Source organism: Acinonyx jubatus, chromosome E2, assembly GCF_027475565.1.
Source record: "Acinonyx jubatus isolate Ajub_Pintada_27869175 chromosome E2, VMU_Ajub_asm_v1.0, whole genome shotgun sequence".
In the NCBI taxonomy this organism is placed as follows: Eukaryota; Metazoa; Chordata; class Mammalia; order Carnivora; family Felidae; genus Acinonyx; species Acinonyx jubatus.
The window spans coordinates 54592482-54610054 of NC_069396.1; the positions used below are offsets into that span (position 1 = coordinate 54592482).

At 44.9% G+C, this 17573-nt stretch overlaps 2 protein-coding genes across 10 annotated transcripts in view; both read left to right on the forward strand.

Moving 5' to 3' along the window:
• Positions 1–14217, forward strand: part of LOC106972994 (zinc finger protein 649) — a 60738-nt gene extending 46521 nt beyond the window's left edge. For all 9 annotated transcript variants that reach the window (XR_008293754.1, XR_008293753.1, XR_008293756.1 and 6 more), the window contains one exon: positions 14207–14217. The gene's annotated coding sequence lies outside the window, so the exon portion shown is untranslated. The remainder of the gene's footprint in view (positions 1–14206) is intronic.
• LOC106972996 (zinc finger protein 432) lies at positions 792–16365 on the forward strand. Its single transcript, XM_015070042.3, has 5 exons — positions 792–1016; positions 2417–2607; positions 5837–5963; positions 7339–7434; positions 12457–16365. Exons 2-5 carry the CDS (start codon positions 2593–2595, stop codon positions 14172–14174), a joined length of 1956 nt encoding a protein of 651 aa, XP_014925528.2. The 5' UTR covers positions 792–1016; positions 2417–2592; the 3' UTR covers positions 14175–16365.
• Positions 16366–17573: the final 1208 nt, after the last annotated feature.

Below are 17573 nucleotides of genomic sequence, written 5' to 3' on the forward strand. Positions count from 1 at the left end.
TGGGAAACAGAGCCCGATCGCCGGCTGGAACCCACAAACCGTGAGATCGTGACCTGAGCCAAAGTCCCACGCTTAACCGACAGAGCCACCCAGGCGCCCCTAATCTTGAGTGACAGAAGTGGCTGCCTGGGATGTGTAAAGGACGTGGATGGGATGAGGCTGGCAAGAGGCTCACAACGACCGTGGCTTCAGCTCTCTTGGCGACCGCCGCATGCCCCACTCCATCTCACTTTTCCAAACCGTGGTCTCCCCGGCACCCTCGCCGAGCTCCCGGCCGCGCGGCTCCCTCCCAGCCGGCGGGCACCTGCCCCGGCCCTCTCCGGCCGCAGCGCGCCGCCCGCTTTCTTGGTAAGCCTGCTGGAGGTTTTACACGGCCGCTGAGCCTTTCCGCAATGAGAATCGAGACCGAGGTGCTCAGAGGTTATTTTAATTTCCCACCGAGCGGAGACCTCACGGCCGGAGGAGCCGTGCCCCTTAAATGGGGAAGGGCTCCGGCTTTGGTCAACTCGGCGCCGTTCCGCGTCCCCTACAACTAAGGGTCCTCTGTCCCTTCAAAGGTTACCGTCATATCACGTCTGCTTCGCGTGAGCGGGAGCCTCTGAACATCTCCCCATTTTCCTGTGAGGCCTGGAGGGGCGAGAAAGGGCGAGAGTTTCCGCGGCGTTCTTTCACCGCCGCCTCACGGCGCAAACACACCGCTGCCCAGGTTTCCGTACGGCGGGTATTCAAAGATGGCGGCCCCCGGGGCGCCGAGGCGACGGCCGCGCGGACTTATGACCTCATAAGGAGGAGCCGGAAACCCATATTCCGTTCTCCATAGAAACGCGCCAGAAACGCCGTTGACCCTCGTCAGGTGTTCCCGGGAGAGGAGGCCGGGCGAGGGAACTAGAGCGAAGGAAGTTTAGGGAAGTAAGTTAGGCCCTGAAGAGGTCGCTGCAGGTTCAGGAGAGACTCAAGTCCTTGTGTGGGTCTATTTGTAGAAAAGGCGGGGAGAGGGGCGGCCTGTCGGCCTCTAGGTAAGTTGTTGCTCCCCTAAGTCGGTGAAGGTAGCGTAGGGCGGGTGTGTTTTTGGAGGTGAGCACGGAGGAGTCTGTATTGAATGTCTGTAATCGAGATGTCTTTGGGGTCAGTCCTCGGGGGGCTGTGCTGGTCAGTGATTAAAGATCTCAACAGATCAACTACCGAGAGTCCTGAGGTCAGGGTTTAGGGTCTTCGCAGGTCACTCAGCCTGTAGGTGATTGACAGCTGGTGGGGTGGTGTTTGTCACAGAAGGCGGCGTTTGGCTCTGATTCTGCAATAATTTGGAGCTCAGTGATTGAGGAACCATTAAGGGAGGTCAGTGTAGCTGATCCAGTTTTGGTATTGATTCGGTGGGGTCGTGGCCTGTCTTTTGTACAGGATCGTGTGACAGCAGGCTTGGAGGCTCAGGGGCCCCGGCTGGTTCGTGCGTTGGGCTCAGATCGGCTCCTGGAACAGACGTGTTGAATGTTAACATTCCTTAAAAGCTTCAGGTCCAAGTCCCTCCTCCATATAATTTTCTAATCTCTTTTGGCTCTCCACATCATCCCGTCCGTTTGAATCCGCAGAAATGAAAGTTTTGGGAGAGAGAAACGATTCGGCAGATTTAAAATTAATTAGCCTTTTATTTAAGATTCTGTGTTTATCCTTCTGTAATTTTACTGTGTGTTGTCTTGGATATTTCCTTTCAGGTTATACATTATATAAAGTCTGCTATTTTCCCAGTATTTATTTAAAAAAAAAATTTTAAATGTTTGGTTTTTTAGAGAGAGAGACAGAGTGTGAGAGTGTGAGAGGGGAGGGAGCAGAGAAAGAGGGAGACACAGATTCCGAAGCAGGCTCCAGGCTCCAAGCTGTTGGCACAGAGCCCAATGTGGGGCTCGAGCCCATGAACTGAGAGATCATGACCTGAGCCCACATCGGACACTTAACAGACTGAGCCACCCAGGCGCTGCTCAGTATTTATACCTTTGAGTTGTCTTTTAATTTTTAATGTGTTGAGGTGTTTTTAAAACTTTGATTCTATAGTTCATATTCTCTCTCTCTCTCTCTCTCTCTCTCTCTTTTGGTGCGCTCATTGTTCTGCATATTGAAGTGTATGTACATAGGGTAAATAAAGAGATAGGACAACAACATAGTTTAAAGGAAAAATTCACTGTTCCTCGCTGTCCATATGGCCTCATTTCTAAAATTGATCTGAAAATTACTTGCCACTGAGGCAGAGTTCTGTTCCGATTCTCCTTTGCCACTTCCCATTACCTGCTACTTCAGGGTCTTATGCCTAAGTCATGATTCCTGGGGAACCAAATAGACACAAATACTGGGGACCATGTGTCAAGGTGAGCACACAGCAAGAGAGGATGTAACACTGAAAGTAATTTTGCTCTTCGGCCTACAGGTCCTGACAAGAGACAAGAAATGAATGAAGAAAGAGGAGGTTCCATGACCTACACAGTGTCATTTCTGGAGCACTTTTGACTGGCTACTAGATTTCTAACTAGAAATTTGGGGCATATCTGGAAGAGACAAAGACAGAATATCCCAGTTGTTGGCCATTTCTCAAAACAGAAGAAAATGATCAATGCCCAGGTGATTTTTGTCTTTTTTTAAATTCTCTTCTTTATTCCCTGGTGAATTTATAGAGGCTTGTGAAAATATAGAGCCTGAGTGGCTCAGTTGGTTAAGCGTCTGACTCTTGATTTCAGCTCAGGTCACGATCTCACAGTTGGTGAGTTCAAGCCCTGCATCGGCTCCGCATTGACAGTGCAGAGCCTGTGTGGGATTCTCCTTTTCTCCCTCTCTCTCTGCTTCTCCCCTGCTCACGTTCTCTCTTTGTGTCTCAAAATAAATAACTTTATTTTTTTTTTAAATCCGTTCAGTATCTAGAGAGAAATAAACTTTAACTCTACCTCCAACATCATGGCAAAGTAGAATCAAGAATACAGTGTTAATGTGATTCCTGGTAAATGACCAGCATTGGAACATAATATGTAACTAAAGGATCCTCTGGGTTACATCAGCTGACACGCTGCATCTAATATGTGTGACAATGACAAGAGAATCATGCTAAGTTACATGATATGCAGTGACTGAGAGGAGAAAGCAGAAAGGTTCCTCAGGGGATGTCAATATTTCATGGCACTGAGGACTCAGGAAAAATTTTATATTCTTCTTAGAGGTGATGGGGTAGACAGTGTTTTCAGCAGTCACCTTTTTTTTTTTTTAAGTTTATTTATTTTGAGAGAGAGAGAGAGACTACGAGCGTGGGAGGGGCAGAGAGAGAATCTCAAACAGGCTGTGTGCCATCAGTGCAGTGTATGGGGCTCGAACTCACAAACTGTGAATTTACGACCTGAGCAGAGATCACGAGTCGGACACTTAACCAAACTGAGCCACTGAGGCGCCCTAGAACACTAACCTTCTAATGAAGGCAGCAGCTGACTCCCTCCTGCTGTTTATTATAGAGTTCCACAGAGACTCCTGGGGCATAAACCAAGCAAATTCAGTGAACACAGCTTTTTCAGGGGACCAAAGTAAGGCTCCAGGAACAGGTGCCTGTACTGGCATTCAAGTACAGATTTGGCATTAGATAGTTGCACAAAACTTTGTCTAGTAAGGGCTTGAATTACTGGGTTCTAGGATGTTTGCTTTACAACTTTATGTTATCTCAGAAAATGAAGAATCCTTTCCTGTTTAAAAAAAAATTTTTTTTAACCTTTATTTTTGAGACAGAGAGAGACAGAGCATGAACGGGGGAGGGTCAGAGAGAGGGAGACACAGAATCTGAAACAGGCTCCAGGCTCTGAGCTGTCAGCACAGAGCCTGACACAGGGCTCAAACTCACGGACCGCGAGATCATGACCTGAGCTGAAGTCAGACGCTTAACCAACTGAGCCACCCAGGCGCCCCCCTTTCCCGTTTTTAGATCCAGTTTTTACCTACTCTTCTTTTTAGTGCTTTTGTTTCCTGTAACTATACAAATTGCTCACGAGTACCTTTTAAAGAAAAAAAAAATCGGGGCACTTGGGTGGCTCATTCGGTTAAGCATCTGATTCTTGATCTCAGCTCAGGTCGTGATCTCACAGTTTGTGAGTTCAAGCCCCATGTCAGGCTCCGCACTGATGGCATGGAGCCTGCTTGGGATTCTCTCTCTCCCTCTCTCTGCCCCTCCCCTGTTCATGCTGTCTCTCAAAGTAAATAAATAAAACTTAAAAGCAAAAAAGTACATTCTCTCTTCATGTCCTCTTTCCTCATTCCTTCATACCGCTTTAACAGATGTGTGGTGTGCTCCTGCTGTCCCTGGACCTGTGTGTGCATCTGTGCACGTGGCCCACTTACAAATGTAACTGGATTTATGTACCTCTGCGTATGTAAACACACCTGTCATGACATCTTGTGTGTCGGTGGAACCATACTCCAAAGAGCATAATCTGTTCTTAATCCAGGCATCTAAAGAAATAATGACTGCAATGGATTGATGAATATTAACTATACAAAATTCCATTGGTCTGTAGTCATACTCAATGAGTAAAACTGTGTAAAGCATTTAGTGGGTACCTTCTAAGTGATATGTGGATCATCTATGCCTAAAATCTTCGCCAGTGCTTAATAATAGCACATTATCAAATTGCATAATTGCAATCTGGGGCTCGAACCCACGAACCGTGAGATCAGGCCGAAGTCAGCAGCTTAACTGACTAGTGAGCCACCCAGGCGCCCCCTAATATCCTCGTAATTCCTTAAGTGAAAAGAGCACTAGAGGCATCTTTCGGTCCAATATTTGGTCTTCGATCTCATCTGTGACAGAGTTCCTAAATCCCTTGGAATGTCCTGGGTGATAGGAGCAGCTCTTGTTCTTAATAAACTTTTTATTTAAATTTTTTTTAATGTTTATTTATTTTTGAGGCCGAGAGAGACAGAGCATGAACAGGGAAGGGGCAGAGAGAGAGGGAGACACAGAATCGGAAGCAGGCTCCAGGCTCCAAGGTGTCAGCACAGAGCCCGACGCGGGGCTCGAACTCACGAAGTGTGAGATCGTGACCTGAGCCGAAGTCGGATGCTTAACCGACTGAGCCACCCGGGCGCCCCAGAGCAGCTCTTGTTCTAATGGTGTGACTCTGGGTGGGCTCCTGCATGGGGGCTGGTCTGCAGAAAGGCCAAGCCATTATCAGAAGTGTGGAATTTTCAGCAGTATCCCCATTATCCAGAGAGGAGAGAGGGGCTGGAAATGGAGTTCATGACCCCCCATGCCTGTGATGGAGCCTCCATAAAATCCCAAAGGTGTGTGGTTTGGAGAGCTCCAAGCTTAGTGGACGTGGGTGCTGAGGGGGTGACGTGCCCCTCCCCTCGGACCTTGCCCTGTTTGTCTCTTTCATCTGGATGAAATCTGTAATCCTTTATCATATATAATAAACTAGTACGCGGTTAAGTACACTGAGTTCTCTGAGCCGCTTAAGCAAATTAATCAAACCCAAGGAGGGGGAGTCACTGGAACCTCCACTCTGTAGTTTGTTAGAGCACGGGTGACAACACGGACTTGGATTGGTGTCTGAAGCGGGGGCAGGGGCAGTCTTGTGGGACTGACCCCTTAACCTGTGAAATGTGACGCTGTCTCCAGGTAGGTAGTGTCAGAATGGAGTTCAGTTGTAGGCCATCCAGCTGGTGTCAGAGAAGGACTTAAAAAACACACAAAAACACCACCTATACTTCAGAACTGGTCTCAGCGTCATAGTTACTATTAGCAGGGCAGCTTCCTTTATATTCCTCATGAACCAATAAAAGCGAACCTTTCATATTAAACAGGGCTTTGTTATTACAGGAATCACTGACACTGGAGGACGTGGCCGTGGACTTCTCCCGGGAGGAGTGGCGGCTCCTGGCCCCCGCCCAGAAGGACCTGTATCGAGATGTGATGCTGGAGAACTACAGGAACCTGGTGTCCGTGGGTGAGGACAGTTTCCCTGTGTCCCTCAGAAGGTGCCCGGTCGGTGGCCTTTCCTTTCTCAGCTGCTTACACTTCAGGGTCCCTGCACTGTTCTGAATGGCTGATACCCAGGACCACCTCTGGCACGTGCTAAAAGGGTCTAACGTATTATGAGCTGTTTTCATTAGCAACACAAATGATGCCAAGCGCGTGGGGCTTTTCCGCACCGACAACCAGGCCTCCAGCTCTTCAGGTAGCAGCTAGGTGTCCTGCAATCCATTTCAGTTCTGACACTACCCAGAGTTGGCGTCAGACTCCACAGGTTTAAGGGTTTAGTACCGCAGGACCGCCCTCACTTTGGAGGCCAGTTGCGAGTATTGGGTACCCACTGTACCCACGCTTCAGTCCAGCTATAAATTAGGCATTCCTGCAACCCCGCTTCTGGTCTGCTAATTTGCCAGAACAGGCCGCAGAGCTGAGGAAAGCACTTTACTTAGGATTACCATTTTATGGGGGCACCTGGGTGGCTCAGTCGGTCAGGTGTCTGACTCTTGGTTTCGGCTCGGGTCATGGTCTCGCGGTTCGTGAGGTTGAGCCCTACATTGGGCTCTGTGCTGACAGCGCAGAGCCTGCTTGGGATTTTCTCTCTCTGCCCCTCCCCTGCTTGTGCTCTCTCTCTCAAAATAAATAAATGAACATTAAAAAAGAAGATTACCATTTTATTATAAAGGATAAAACTCAGGAGCAGCCCAAAGGAAGAAAGGTAGAAGGGAAAGTATGGGGGGAGGGGTGTGGACCTTCTATGACCTGTCCAGGTAAGCCACCCTCCTAGCACCCCAGTGTGTTCATCAGCCTGGAAGCTCTCCCAGCCTGGTTTTTTGGGACTTTTTATGGAGATTTCATTATGTAGACATAACCACTGAGATCATTAGCCACGGGTGATTAACTCAGTCTCCAGTGGCCGGGAGAGGGGGTTGGAGCTGAAGGTCCCAACCTCCTAATCACTCGTGGGTGTTTCTGGCAGCCAGCCCCCAGGCTAAAGCTAGATCGGTGCCCCTGTGACCAGTCATTAGTTCACAAAAGACACCCTTTACTCTGGAGACTCCAAGGGCCTTAGAAGTTCCTGTGTCAGGAACTGGGACTTAGAAGAAATCCTGGAACAGATGTTCCTATCACAGCTGCCACTCAGGAAATTACAAGGGCCTTACGAGCTCTGTGCTGGGAGCCTGTACAAAGACTAAATATATATTATAATATCACAGCATCACGAGTGCCCTCTCCCGAGAGAAGAACCCCTGCCGTGCAGATGCGAAAACTGTCAGCCCCTCACGTGTAGCGTCCTCCCATCCCGACACACCCCAGCCCATCTCCAAGTGTCCTGTCTCTCCCACGGGCAGGGCATCAAGCCAGCAAACCAGACGTGCTCGCCAAGCTGGAACGAGGGGAAGAACCGTGGGCGATAGAAGAGGAAGTCCGCAGTGGAACCAGTCCAGGTGAGTGGGAGCCAGCTAGCTGGGTCACTGAGGAAGTCCCCCTCCAGCCGGGGAGAGGAGGCGGGCCGGGTGCTTGAGGACTCCATGCATCTCCCCGCCATGGGAGAGCTTTTCCTCCAGGTCTTTAGAAGGAACTAGAACTCTTTTTTTCCTCTTCTGATACCGGATCCTTGCTTTTTTTCATTTTACACCTTAATTTGTGTTGCTTTTGCCTAGGGTTCTTCCATGGATTCTGTAGCTGACCCCCTTCTTTGTGCCCCATCAGAGTGGGTGTCCCTGTTCCTCCCACCCTGGCTGTGAAATTACCCTCCCGGGGGCTGAGTCCAAAGAGAAATGTGTGACTTCACACTGTTTCCGACGGTTGCACGTTCCGGCCCCTCTGGAAATGCTGATTTCCCTCCCAACAGCCAACTCCACCCTGTATGTTGTGTCTCCACAGTAACCTGGTCTCTTCCCCGGTCCGCTTCCTAGCTCTTCCCCCACCTCGAAGGTCTTTAGATCCTTTCCATTTTCTCTGCTGTATTCCTAATACTTGAGATTTCTCTTCTGGGTTATGGATTAAGCTCTTTCTGATGTCTGGATGAGACTCCAAATCGATACCTCCCTACTTGTTGTCTAGTGTGAATTCAGTTCTAGGTATTTTACCTGCCTATGATTTCTGAGTCCCTGCATGAGGACTAGGAATGCTCTGCCCTCCACACAAAAAAATCCCTCTTGATCCCATTTTAACATTATTCTGTCTCAGTACTGCACACCTTACCCTGCCCACGCTGTTAACTGTGGCATTCTTGTCTTAAAGATCTCTGCTGTTTCTGTTGACTGTGTCACTAGAAAAGTTTCTGTTGACTGTTTCACTGGAAAAGATGGTTTTACATCATCAGGTCTAGCCTAAATCAGCTGTGTTTGCTTCTGTGGCTTCCTTCCTGTGGTTGATATTTCTGATTTTCCTTTGGTTCATCATAGGTCTTCCCGTTGTACTAATTTCTCTAAATCATTTGTTTTTCATATTCTTTTTTTATAAGCAGTTTTAAGATAATTCACATAGCCTACAATTTGCCAACTTAACGCATACAATTGAGTGCTTTGCATCACATTAACACAGTTATGTAACCATCCCCGATTCTGAAAGATTTTAATCACTTTAAAAAGAAACATTTCTGGGGCACCTGGGTGGCTCATTCGGTTAAGTGTCTGACTCTTGATTTTGGCTCAGGTCATGATCTCACGGTTCATTAAGTTCAAGCCCCGCATGGAGCCTGCTTGGGATTCTGTCTCCCTCTGTCTGCCCCTCTCCCACTTGCTGTCTATCTCTCTCTCATAATAAATTTAAAAAAGGAAAGTTAAAAAAAAAGGAAACATTTCTAGGGCTCCTTTTTTGAAATATTTTGAAATATTTTTATGACTTTAAAAAGAAACATTTCTAGGGCACCTGGCTACTGGCTCAGTTAGGAGAGTATGCAACTCTTGATCTCAGGGTTATAGAGATTACTTAAAGTAAAATCTTTGGGGCGCCTGGGGGGGCTCAGTTGGTTAAGCGTCTGGCTCTTGATTTCAGCTCAGATCATGGTCTCATGGTTTGTGAGATCGAGCCCTGCATTGAGCTCTGTGCTGACAGCACGGAGCCTGCTTGGGATTCTCTCTCTCCCTCTCTGCCCTTCCCTGACTCGTATTCTCTCTCTGTTTCTCTGTCTCTCTCTCTCTCTCTCCCTCTCAAAAAAAAAAATTTTTTTTTTTAAAAAGTAAAATTTGGAGTGCCTGGGTGGCTCAGTCAATTAAGTGGCCGACTTTAGCTCAGGTCATGATCTCATGGTTCATGAGTTCAAGTCCTGCATCGGGCTCTGTGCTGACAGCTCAGAGCCTGGAGCCTGCTTCAGATCCTGTGTCTCCCTCTCTCTCTGCCCCTCCCCCATTCACACACACACACACACACACACACACTCTCTCTCTCTCTCTCTCTCTCTCTCTCTCTCTCTCAAAAATAAACAAACATTAAAAGGGTGCCTAGATGGCTCAGGCTGCTAAGCTTCTGACTTCAGCTTAGATCATGATCTCACGGTTCATGAGTTCAAGCCCCGCGTTGGGCTCTGTGCTGACAGCTGGGAGCCTGGAGTCTGCTTCATATTCTGTGTCTCCCTCTGTCTCTGTCCCTCCCATGCTCACACTCTGTCTCTCTCGTAAATAAACATTAAAAAAAATTTTTTTAAGTAAAATCTTTTAAAAAATAAGATAAAGAATAAAAGGAAACATTTCCTCCCAGGCCCCCAGCCCCAGGCAACCCCTGCTCTCCTTTCTATATCTACAGATTTGCCTGTTCTGGATATTTCATATATTCATAAAATATTTGGTCTTTTGTGTCTGGCTTCTTGCATTTAGCCTAATGTTTCTGAAGTTCTCCTGTGCTTTAACATGTATCAGCACTTCATTCCTTTTTATTGCCAAATAATACTCCCACTGTATGGATATACCACATTTTATTTACTTATTCATCCATTGATGGACATTGGGTTCTTCCACTTTTGGGGCTTTTATGAATTATTCTATGAACATTAATTTTTCTTGGGTATACATCAAGGAGTGGAATTCTCGGGTCACATGGAGTCCAGGAAGTGTCCGAACATGGTGCTTCCAGACTCATGGTCAGCATTTCCTCCTCCCAGACATGGTGTGTGACAATAACAGAGTATCGCCAACCAGGGGACCTCACTTGATCCTTTGGGTGTTTTTACTGGGGCTCAATCCCACATTACCCACGTGGCTGAACTTTAGTTTCTAGCCCCTCCAAAAGTCAGGCTAATTCCTATAGTCTCCGGTTCCTCTGAGGGTCTGAAGGTTGGAACTGATATGGCATGACCCAAAGCCTCCATCGTAAATCACATTGTTAGAATGTCCAGTGGTCAAAGACCCCAGGCAAACAAAGACACTCCTGTCAGGTAGGACATTCCAAGGGCCTAGAGATCACTTCCCTGGAGCCAAGGGCAAGGGCCATACTTCTCTTTGGGTGAGGTTAAATCTTCACTGAAGGTAACTCTAAACACGAACAATAAAGGGATTAATTTAGAAATAAAGAAGAAATAGAGCTCATGGCCGTCCGATCAGAATGGAATGACAGCATGATATGTATAAGGTACACGTACATTTTGAATTAAGAAGATGCTGCCATGAATTAGGAATGAAGGCATGAAATAGGGAATGGGCAAGGCCATGGGGTTGACTATTCAGAGTGGTCTGGAATTGGCTGGTTGAAAGCCAGCATTAAAAGGTGTCTGTAGGAGAAGCAGCGGGGACATGGATGAATGGGAGTATTCATGATGATGTACACGTTTATTGCCAGGATGACTGGGTTTGATAGGTGAGTAATCGAGGTAGCATGGTGGAGGGCTGTGCTTGGTTTTGTATTTTTTGTACAAAGATTTCCTGCCAATCACGTGTGGCCTATATGAGCCAGGTGGACCAAGGTTGGACTGTGGTCCACTAAATCTGATTGATGTTTGGGAAGTTAGTTGGATGGTGGTCTATAGAAAGGCAAATTTAGGAACAGGATTATAATGCAAGAGTATCTTTCAGCTCATGTTAAATTCTGAAGGCCTTACTTTCTTATTTGCTAGGTAACAAATGCATTTTTTCTATATACACCTTAGTATGCATATTTCCCTGATCTCTCTAGTCAGAATTTGGTTTCTCTCAGTGAACTTAATCCACAAACTAAATGTTGGACTATCTAAAACCTTCATTATCTTTCATTCTCTGTGTCCTCCCAATGTTTCACCCGGTCCTCTTTTGAATAACAGGTATGTATTATTTCCACACTGCTATCTCTATTTATACCCCCAACCAGATCTTGATGTCTATACTACATTTTTTAAGTTTATTTATTTTGAGAGAGAGAGACAGAAAGACCATGTGTGGGGGGAGGGGCAGAGAGGGAGAGAAACAACCTCAAGCAGCACAGAACCTGATGCAGGACTCCCCATCCCACGAACCATGGGATCATGACCTGAGCCAAAACCAAGAGTTGGATGCTCAAACAGCTGAGCCACCCAGATGCCCCTATACTACATTCCTAATAATCCTCTCGATGTTTGCAACACAGACTTTTTCCAACACTTTCTGGATCTCAGTAATATTCCTCATCTCCATTTGACATGTTTCTACCTACCCAGTGGCTCAAGCCATAAAGTTAGCAGGGTCACCCTGATTCCTAACCACTGTCTGCTGAATTCATCATTTAACTGTCTTTTCCTTATGCAAGTATGTCCTGTTTTTCTCTACTTTCCAGTGTCCATTTCTCCTTTAATCACATTTAACAGTATCCAACTCCTCTCTTTTTTTTTCTTCATTTGGTTTTCCCCAACTAGGCTTAAGATCAGTGAAAGTGAGGCATATTTTAAATGTTCCAAACACCAGCATAAGTGCCTGTACACAGGAGCCATTCAGTAAACAGCTTGGAGTGAATAAACACAACCCTCATCGTTCTGGATAGTAGTCTCTTCTACCCCTGTGACCTGATGTCTTTCCAAGTTCTGTGGAATGGTATCCCTCCGACCTTGTCATTTGCTGCCCAAAATGACTTGTGTTTTAGTATCTCTGCAAGTTCCTAGTTAGAAAGCAGCCAAATGTACATACGTTGTCAACGGTGTCACCTTATTGGTACACTTACTGCTTTTTTCTTTTCATTTGTCTGTATAATTATGTTTTTATCAATGTATAAGAGATAAGGAACATTTATATATGGCATTCTGTATTATACTGTTGTCACTAAAATGCCGTTTTTAAGAAACACCAAAGAATTTCTTAAAGTTTTATTTGGGGGCACCTGGGTGGCTCAGTCAGTTGAGTGTCCGACTCTTGATTTTGGCTCGGGTCGTGATCCCCAGAATCTTGGGATTGAGCCCCACATCGGGCTCCAAGTCTGGAATCTGCTTGAGATGATCTCTCTCTCCGTCACTCTCTCTAAAAAAATAAAAAATAAAGTTTTATTCAAAACAAGATTATGAAAGGATTCATTGTTCTCTTCTTTTCTAGAAACTGGCAAAGTTGATAATCACCTGCAGGGTCACTGGGAAGATGAAAGAATGCTGAAAGGTATGGAACTGTACCCCGAACACAATGCATTCGGAAATATCGTCCCTCAAAGCAAAAGTCATTTTCCTTTCAGGCAAAATCATATGTTTGAGTTCTATATAAAAACTTTGAAATCAAATTTAAGTTTAGCCAACCAGAGCAAGATCTATGAAATTAGGAACTCTACAAAAGTCAATGGAAGTGAGAAATCATTTCTGCATGATAAGCGTGAAGATTTTCATTCTGCGGTTAAATTCCCTGTAAGTACAAGACCCATCAGCAATAAGTCCCAAGTCACTAAGCATCAGAGAACTCATGAAATAGAGAAAGCCCATGTGTGTGGTGAGTGTGGAAAAGCCTTCGTTAAGAAGTCTCAGCTGACAGATCATCACAGAGTTCATACAGGAGAGAAACCTTATGGATGCAATATTTGTGCAAAAGTTTTCTCCAGAAAGTCCAGGCTCAACGAACATCAGAGAATTCATAAAAGAGAGAAATCCTTTATATGCAATGATTGTGGAAAAATCTTCACCATGAAGAGCCGTCTAATTGAACACCAGCGAACTCACACCGGAGAGAAACCCTATGTTTGCAGCGAATGTGGCAAAGGTTTCCCAGGGAAGCGTAATCTCATTGTGCATCAGCGAAATCATACTGGAGAGAAATGCTATGTATGCAGTGAATGTGGGAAAGGCTTCACTGGGAAGAGCATGCTCATCATACACCAGCGAACTCACACAGGAGAGAAACCCTACATCTGCAGTGAATGTGGGAAAGGCTTCACCACAAAGCACTATGTCCTCATACATCAGCGAAATCACACAGGAGAGAAACCCTATCTATGCAATGAATGTGGGAAAGGTTTCACCATGAAGAGTCGACTGATTGAACATCAGCGAACTCACACCGGAGAGAAACCCTATGTATGCAACGAATGTGGAAAAGGCTTTCCCAGGAAGAGTAATCTCATTGTACATCAGAGAAATCATACGGTAGAGAAGTCCTACGTATGCAGTGAATGCGGAAAAGGCTTCACTGTGAAGAGCATGCTCATCATACACCAGCGAACTCATACTGGAGAGAAACCCTACGTCTGCAGCGAATGTGGGAAAGGCTTCCCCCTGAAGAGTCGGCTGGTCGTACATCAGCGAACACATACCGGAGAGAAACCTTACAGATGCAGTGAATGTGGGAAAGGTTTCATTGTGAATAGTGGACTGATGTTACATCAGCGAACTCACACTGGAGAGAAACCCTATATATGCAATAAATGTGGAAAAGGCTTTGCCTTTAAGAGCAATCTCGTGGTACACCAGCGAACTCATACTGGAGAGAAACCCTTTACGTGCAGTGAATGTGGGAAAGGCTTCACCATGAAACGCTATCTCCTCGTACATCAACAAATCCATACAGGAGAGAGATCCTACGTCTGCAGCGAATGTGATAAAGCCTTCGCTGTGGAAACCGAGCTGATTTTACATCAGCAAATTCATACTGGAGAGAAACCTTATGCATGCAATGAATGTGGGAAAGGCTTCACTGTGAAAAGCCGTCTAATCGTTCATCAGCGAACTCATACAGGAGAGAAACCTTTTATATGCGGTGAATGTGGAAAAGGCTTCTCCTCAAAGAGAAATCTGATTGTACACCAGAGAACTCATAATGGAAACAAACCCTAATGACACAATGAATGTGGTCACACCTTGAGGAGGAAAATACGCCTTGTGCCACATTGGAGATTTCACACAGGATTGACTTCCTTGATTTGTACCGACTGTGGAAAATCCTATTCATTACCTCCCAGGGAATTTATGCAGGAGACAAACTATGTATGTGGTGAGTGTGAGAAAGTCTTCCGACACCAAGTCAGCACCATTGGACATCAAAGAATTCATAGAAGAGAAAGCCTTGATGGGTTCAATAACTAAGGATTACATCTCTCTCATTTGTCAAGCCTCGTTAATACACACAAGAAATGGGGGCACCTGGGTGGCTCAGTTGGTTAAGTGTCCAACTTTGGCTCAGGTCATGATCTCACGGTTTGTGAGTGTGAGCCCCACATCAGGCTGTGTGCTCTCAGTGCATCAGGCTCTGTGCTCTCAACACAGAGCCTGCTTCGGATCCTCTGTCTCCCTCCCTCCCTCTCTGCCCCTGGCTCACTTGCATTCTCTCTCAAAAATAGACACTAAAAGAATACACACAAAAAATGTGTAAGTCAAAGTACCTAATCCTTTGCAGGGAATCTGAAATTACATACAAGTGAACTCAGGCAGGAGACAAACAGTGATAGTTCAGTGAGCTCATTAAACACCAGTGTGCTCCCAGCATACCTGAAAAAGTCAGTGTAGATTAATTAGCCTGTTGCTAAATTTTCACCCTTGGGAAGGTAGGGGATTTGGATAGGAGTGACATCTAATGGATGCAGAGAATGTGCTAGTGCCTTCAGTGATCAGTTACCTCACACCGTAAGTCAAAACAGGTAGACAAAACCTCTGACACATTCAATGTAGGAACGTCTTGAGGAAACACTTTTAGGTAATTATGTATCTGAAAAGCATACAGTAAGATGAATCGTGTGACTGGAGAGAGCAGGAAAGCCTCATGGGAATAAAGATCCTGTCTAATCAGTGATCATAACAGATCACCAGGGCACTTACACACAGTAGCGACATGGTGATCGTGGGAAAGTCGTTGCCTAGAAGTAAAGCCTCAATAGTTGTCTGAAGGTCATGCTGAAGGAAAATGGCAGTGAATATGGCAGGATCTTAGTGATACATTCTGCCTCATCCTTTCTCGTGAAGTCATGCAGAAATAAAACTCATGAACACACTAAATGTGTTGGAACTAGCAAAACACCAGAAATTCTGAAGAAAAGAAGCCTCGTGAAAATGACGCATACCTGAGTTTTCTGTCACAAATCTAAACTTAATACACCTGATGTCCGTTTCGGGGCAGGGTACCTTGAATCACATTCTCAGTGATTCCATAATTTTAAAGCAGGGTGTTCTCACCGCTGATTAAATGCTAATGTGGTACACAAGGCAGGGCTGTTCTGTGCCCAACGTGTGTCATCTGACTCTTGCATTTCTGAGGCTCTAAATTCATCTCTTTTGGGCAAAAGAAAAAGGAATATATTTATCAATGTAATTTAACATTTGGACGTATTTATCTAAGTTTGTAAGTTAGCATTAAGTAGTTTACAAAAATAACCTTATATATGATTTTTCTAAGTTTTTTTGAAATAATTTTAGACTCACAAGAAAGTGTAAAGTATGCAAAGTTCCTGAGTACCTGGACTCAGCTTCTTCAGTGACGTGATCTCACATAACTGTAATACATAATCAAAACCAATAAAATAACATTGGTACAATGCTGTTAACTATAGACCTTTTTTGGTTTTCACTAGTTTTTGCATGCACTAATTTGTGTGAGGTTTTGTTTTGTTTTTTAGTGGAGAGTTCTAAGAAACTTTATCACATATATAGAGTTCTGTAAATCCCACCACACCACAAGCAGGAAGCAGAATTGTGCCAACACAAAGAAACATCCTTGTGCTGCCCCTTATAGTCACACTCTCCCCACAACCCTGACCCATGGCGACCGCTGACCAGTACTCCATCACTCTGATTTTGTCATTTCAAGGATGCTGTTGAAATGGGATGATACAGTGTAGCCTTTGAAGACAGGCTTTATTTTACGCAGCAAATTGCCCTTAAGTTCCATCCACTTTGTTGGGCATATAAATAGTTTTGCTTTTTGTTATGAGTGGTGTTCTTTTGTGATGAATGTACCATGGTTATCTGTTCAGCGTTGATGGACTTTGGGTTGTTTCTAGTGTTTCACTGTTATGAATAAAGATGCTATGAATCCGGTTTCGTGTGAATGTAAGTTTTCATTTCTCTGGGATAAGTACCCATGTTAAATTTGTGTTTAACCTTATAAGAAACAGCCAGACTCTTCCTGAGTAGCCATACTAATTTACATTCCTACCAGCAGTGTACGGATGCTCCAGTTGTGTCTTTTCTAGCATTTGGCATGGTCATATCGGATCCTAGACATCCCATCCAGTGTGTGTATGTAGCACATAGTGGTGGTCTTAGCTTTCCCAACGGCACGTGATGCTTACTTAGCACTTCTACATATGCTGAGAACCATTATCAGGGAAAGTTGTTACTTTTGTTTTCAACCATCGAACATAATTTTAAAAACTCAAAGCCTATCATGTCTGATGATATATTCACCTTTTCCTTTTTTTACTTTGATATGTTTATTTTTATTTTATTTTTTAATTTATTTATTGTTTAACATACATCCAAGTTGTTTAGCATATGGTGCGACAGTGATTTCAGGAGTAGATTCTTTAATGCCCCTTTACCCATTTAGCCCATCCCCCCTCCCACAACCCCTCCAGCAACCCTGTTTGTTCTCTGTATTTAAGAGTCTTACGTTTTGTCCCTCTCCCTGTTTTTATATTATTTTTACTTCCCTTCCCTTATGTTCATCTGTTTTGTCTCTTAAATTCCTCATAAGAATTAACTCATATATTTGTCTTTCTCTGACTAATTTTGCTTAGCATAGTACTCTCCAGTTCCATCCACGTAGTTGCAAATGGCAAGATTTCATTATTTTTGATTGCTGAGTAATACTCCATTGTATATATATACCACATCTTCTTTATCCATTCATCCATCGATGAACATTTGGGCTCTTTCCATACTTTGGCTATTGGTGATAGTGCTGCTATAAACATGGGGGTGCATGTGCTCCTTCAAAACAGCACATCTGTATCCCTTGGATAAATACCTAGTAGTGCAATTGCTGGGTCGTAGGGTGGTTCTATTTTTAACTTTTTGAGGAACCTCCTTCCTATTTTCCAGAGTGGCTTCACCAGTTTGCATTCCCACCAACAATGCAAAAGAGATCCTCTTCCTCCACGTCCTTCCAACATATGTCATTGCCTGAGTTTTTAATGTGAGACATTCTGACTGGTGTGAGAGGTGGTATCTCATTGTGGTTTTGATCTGTATTTCCCTGATGATGAGTGATGTTGAGCATGTTTTCATGTGTCGGTTGGCTAT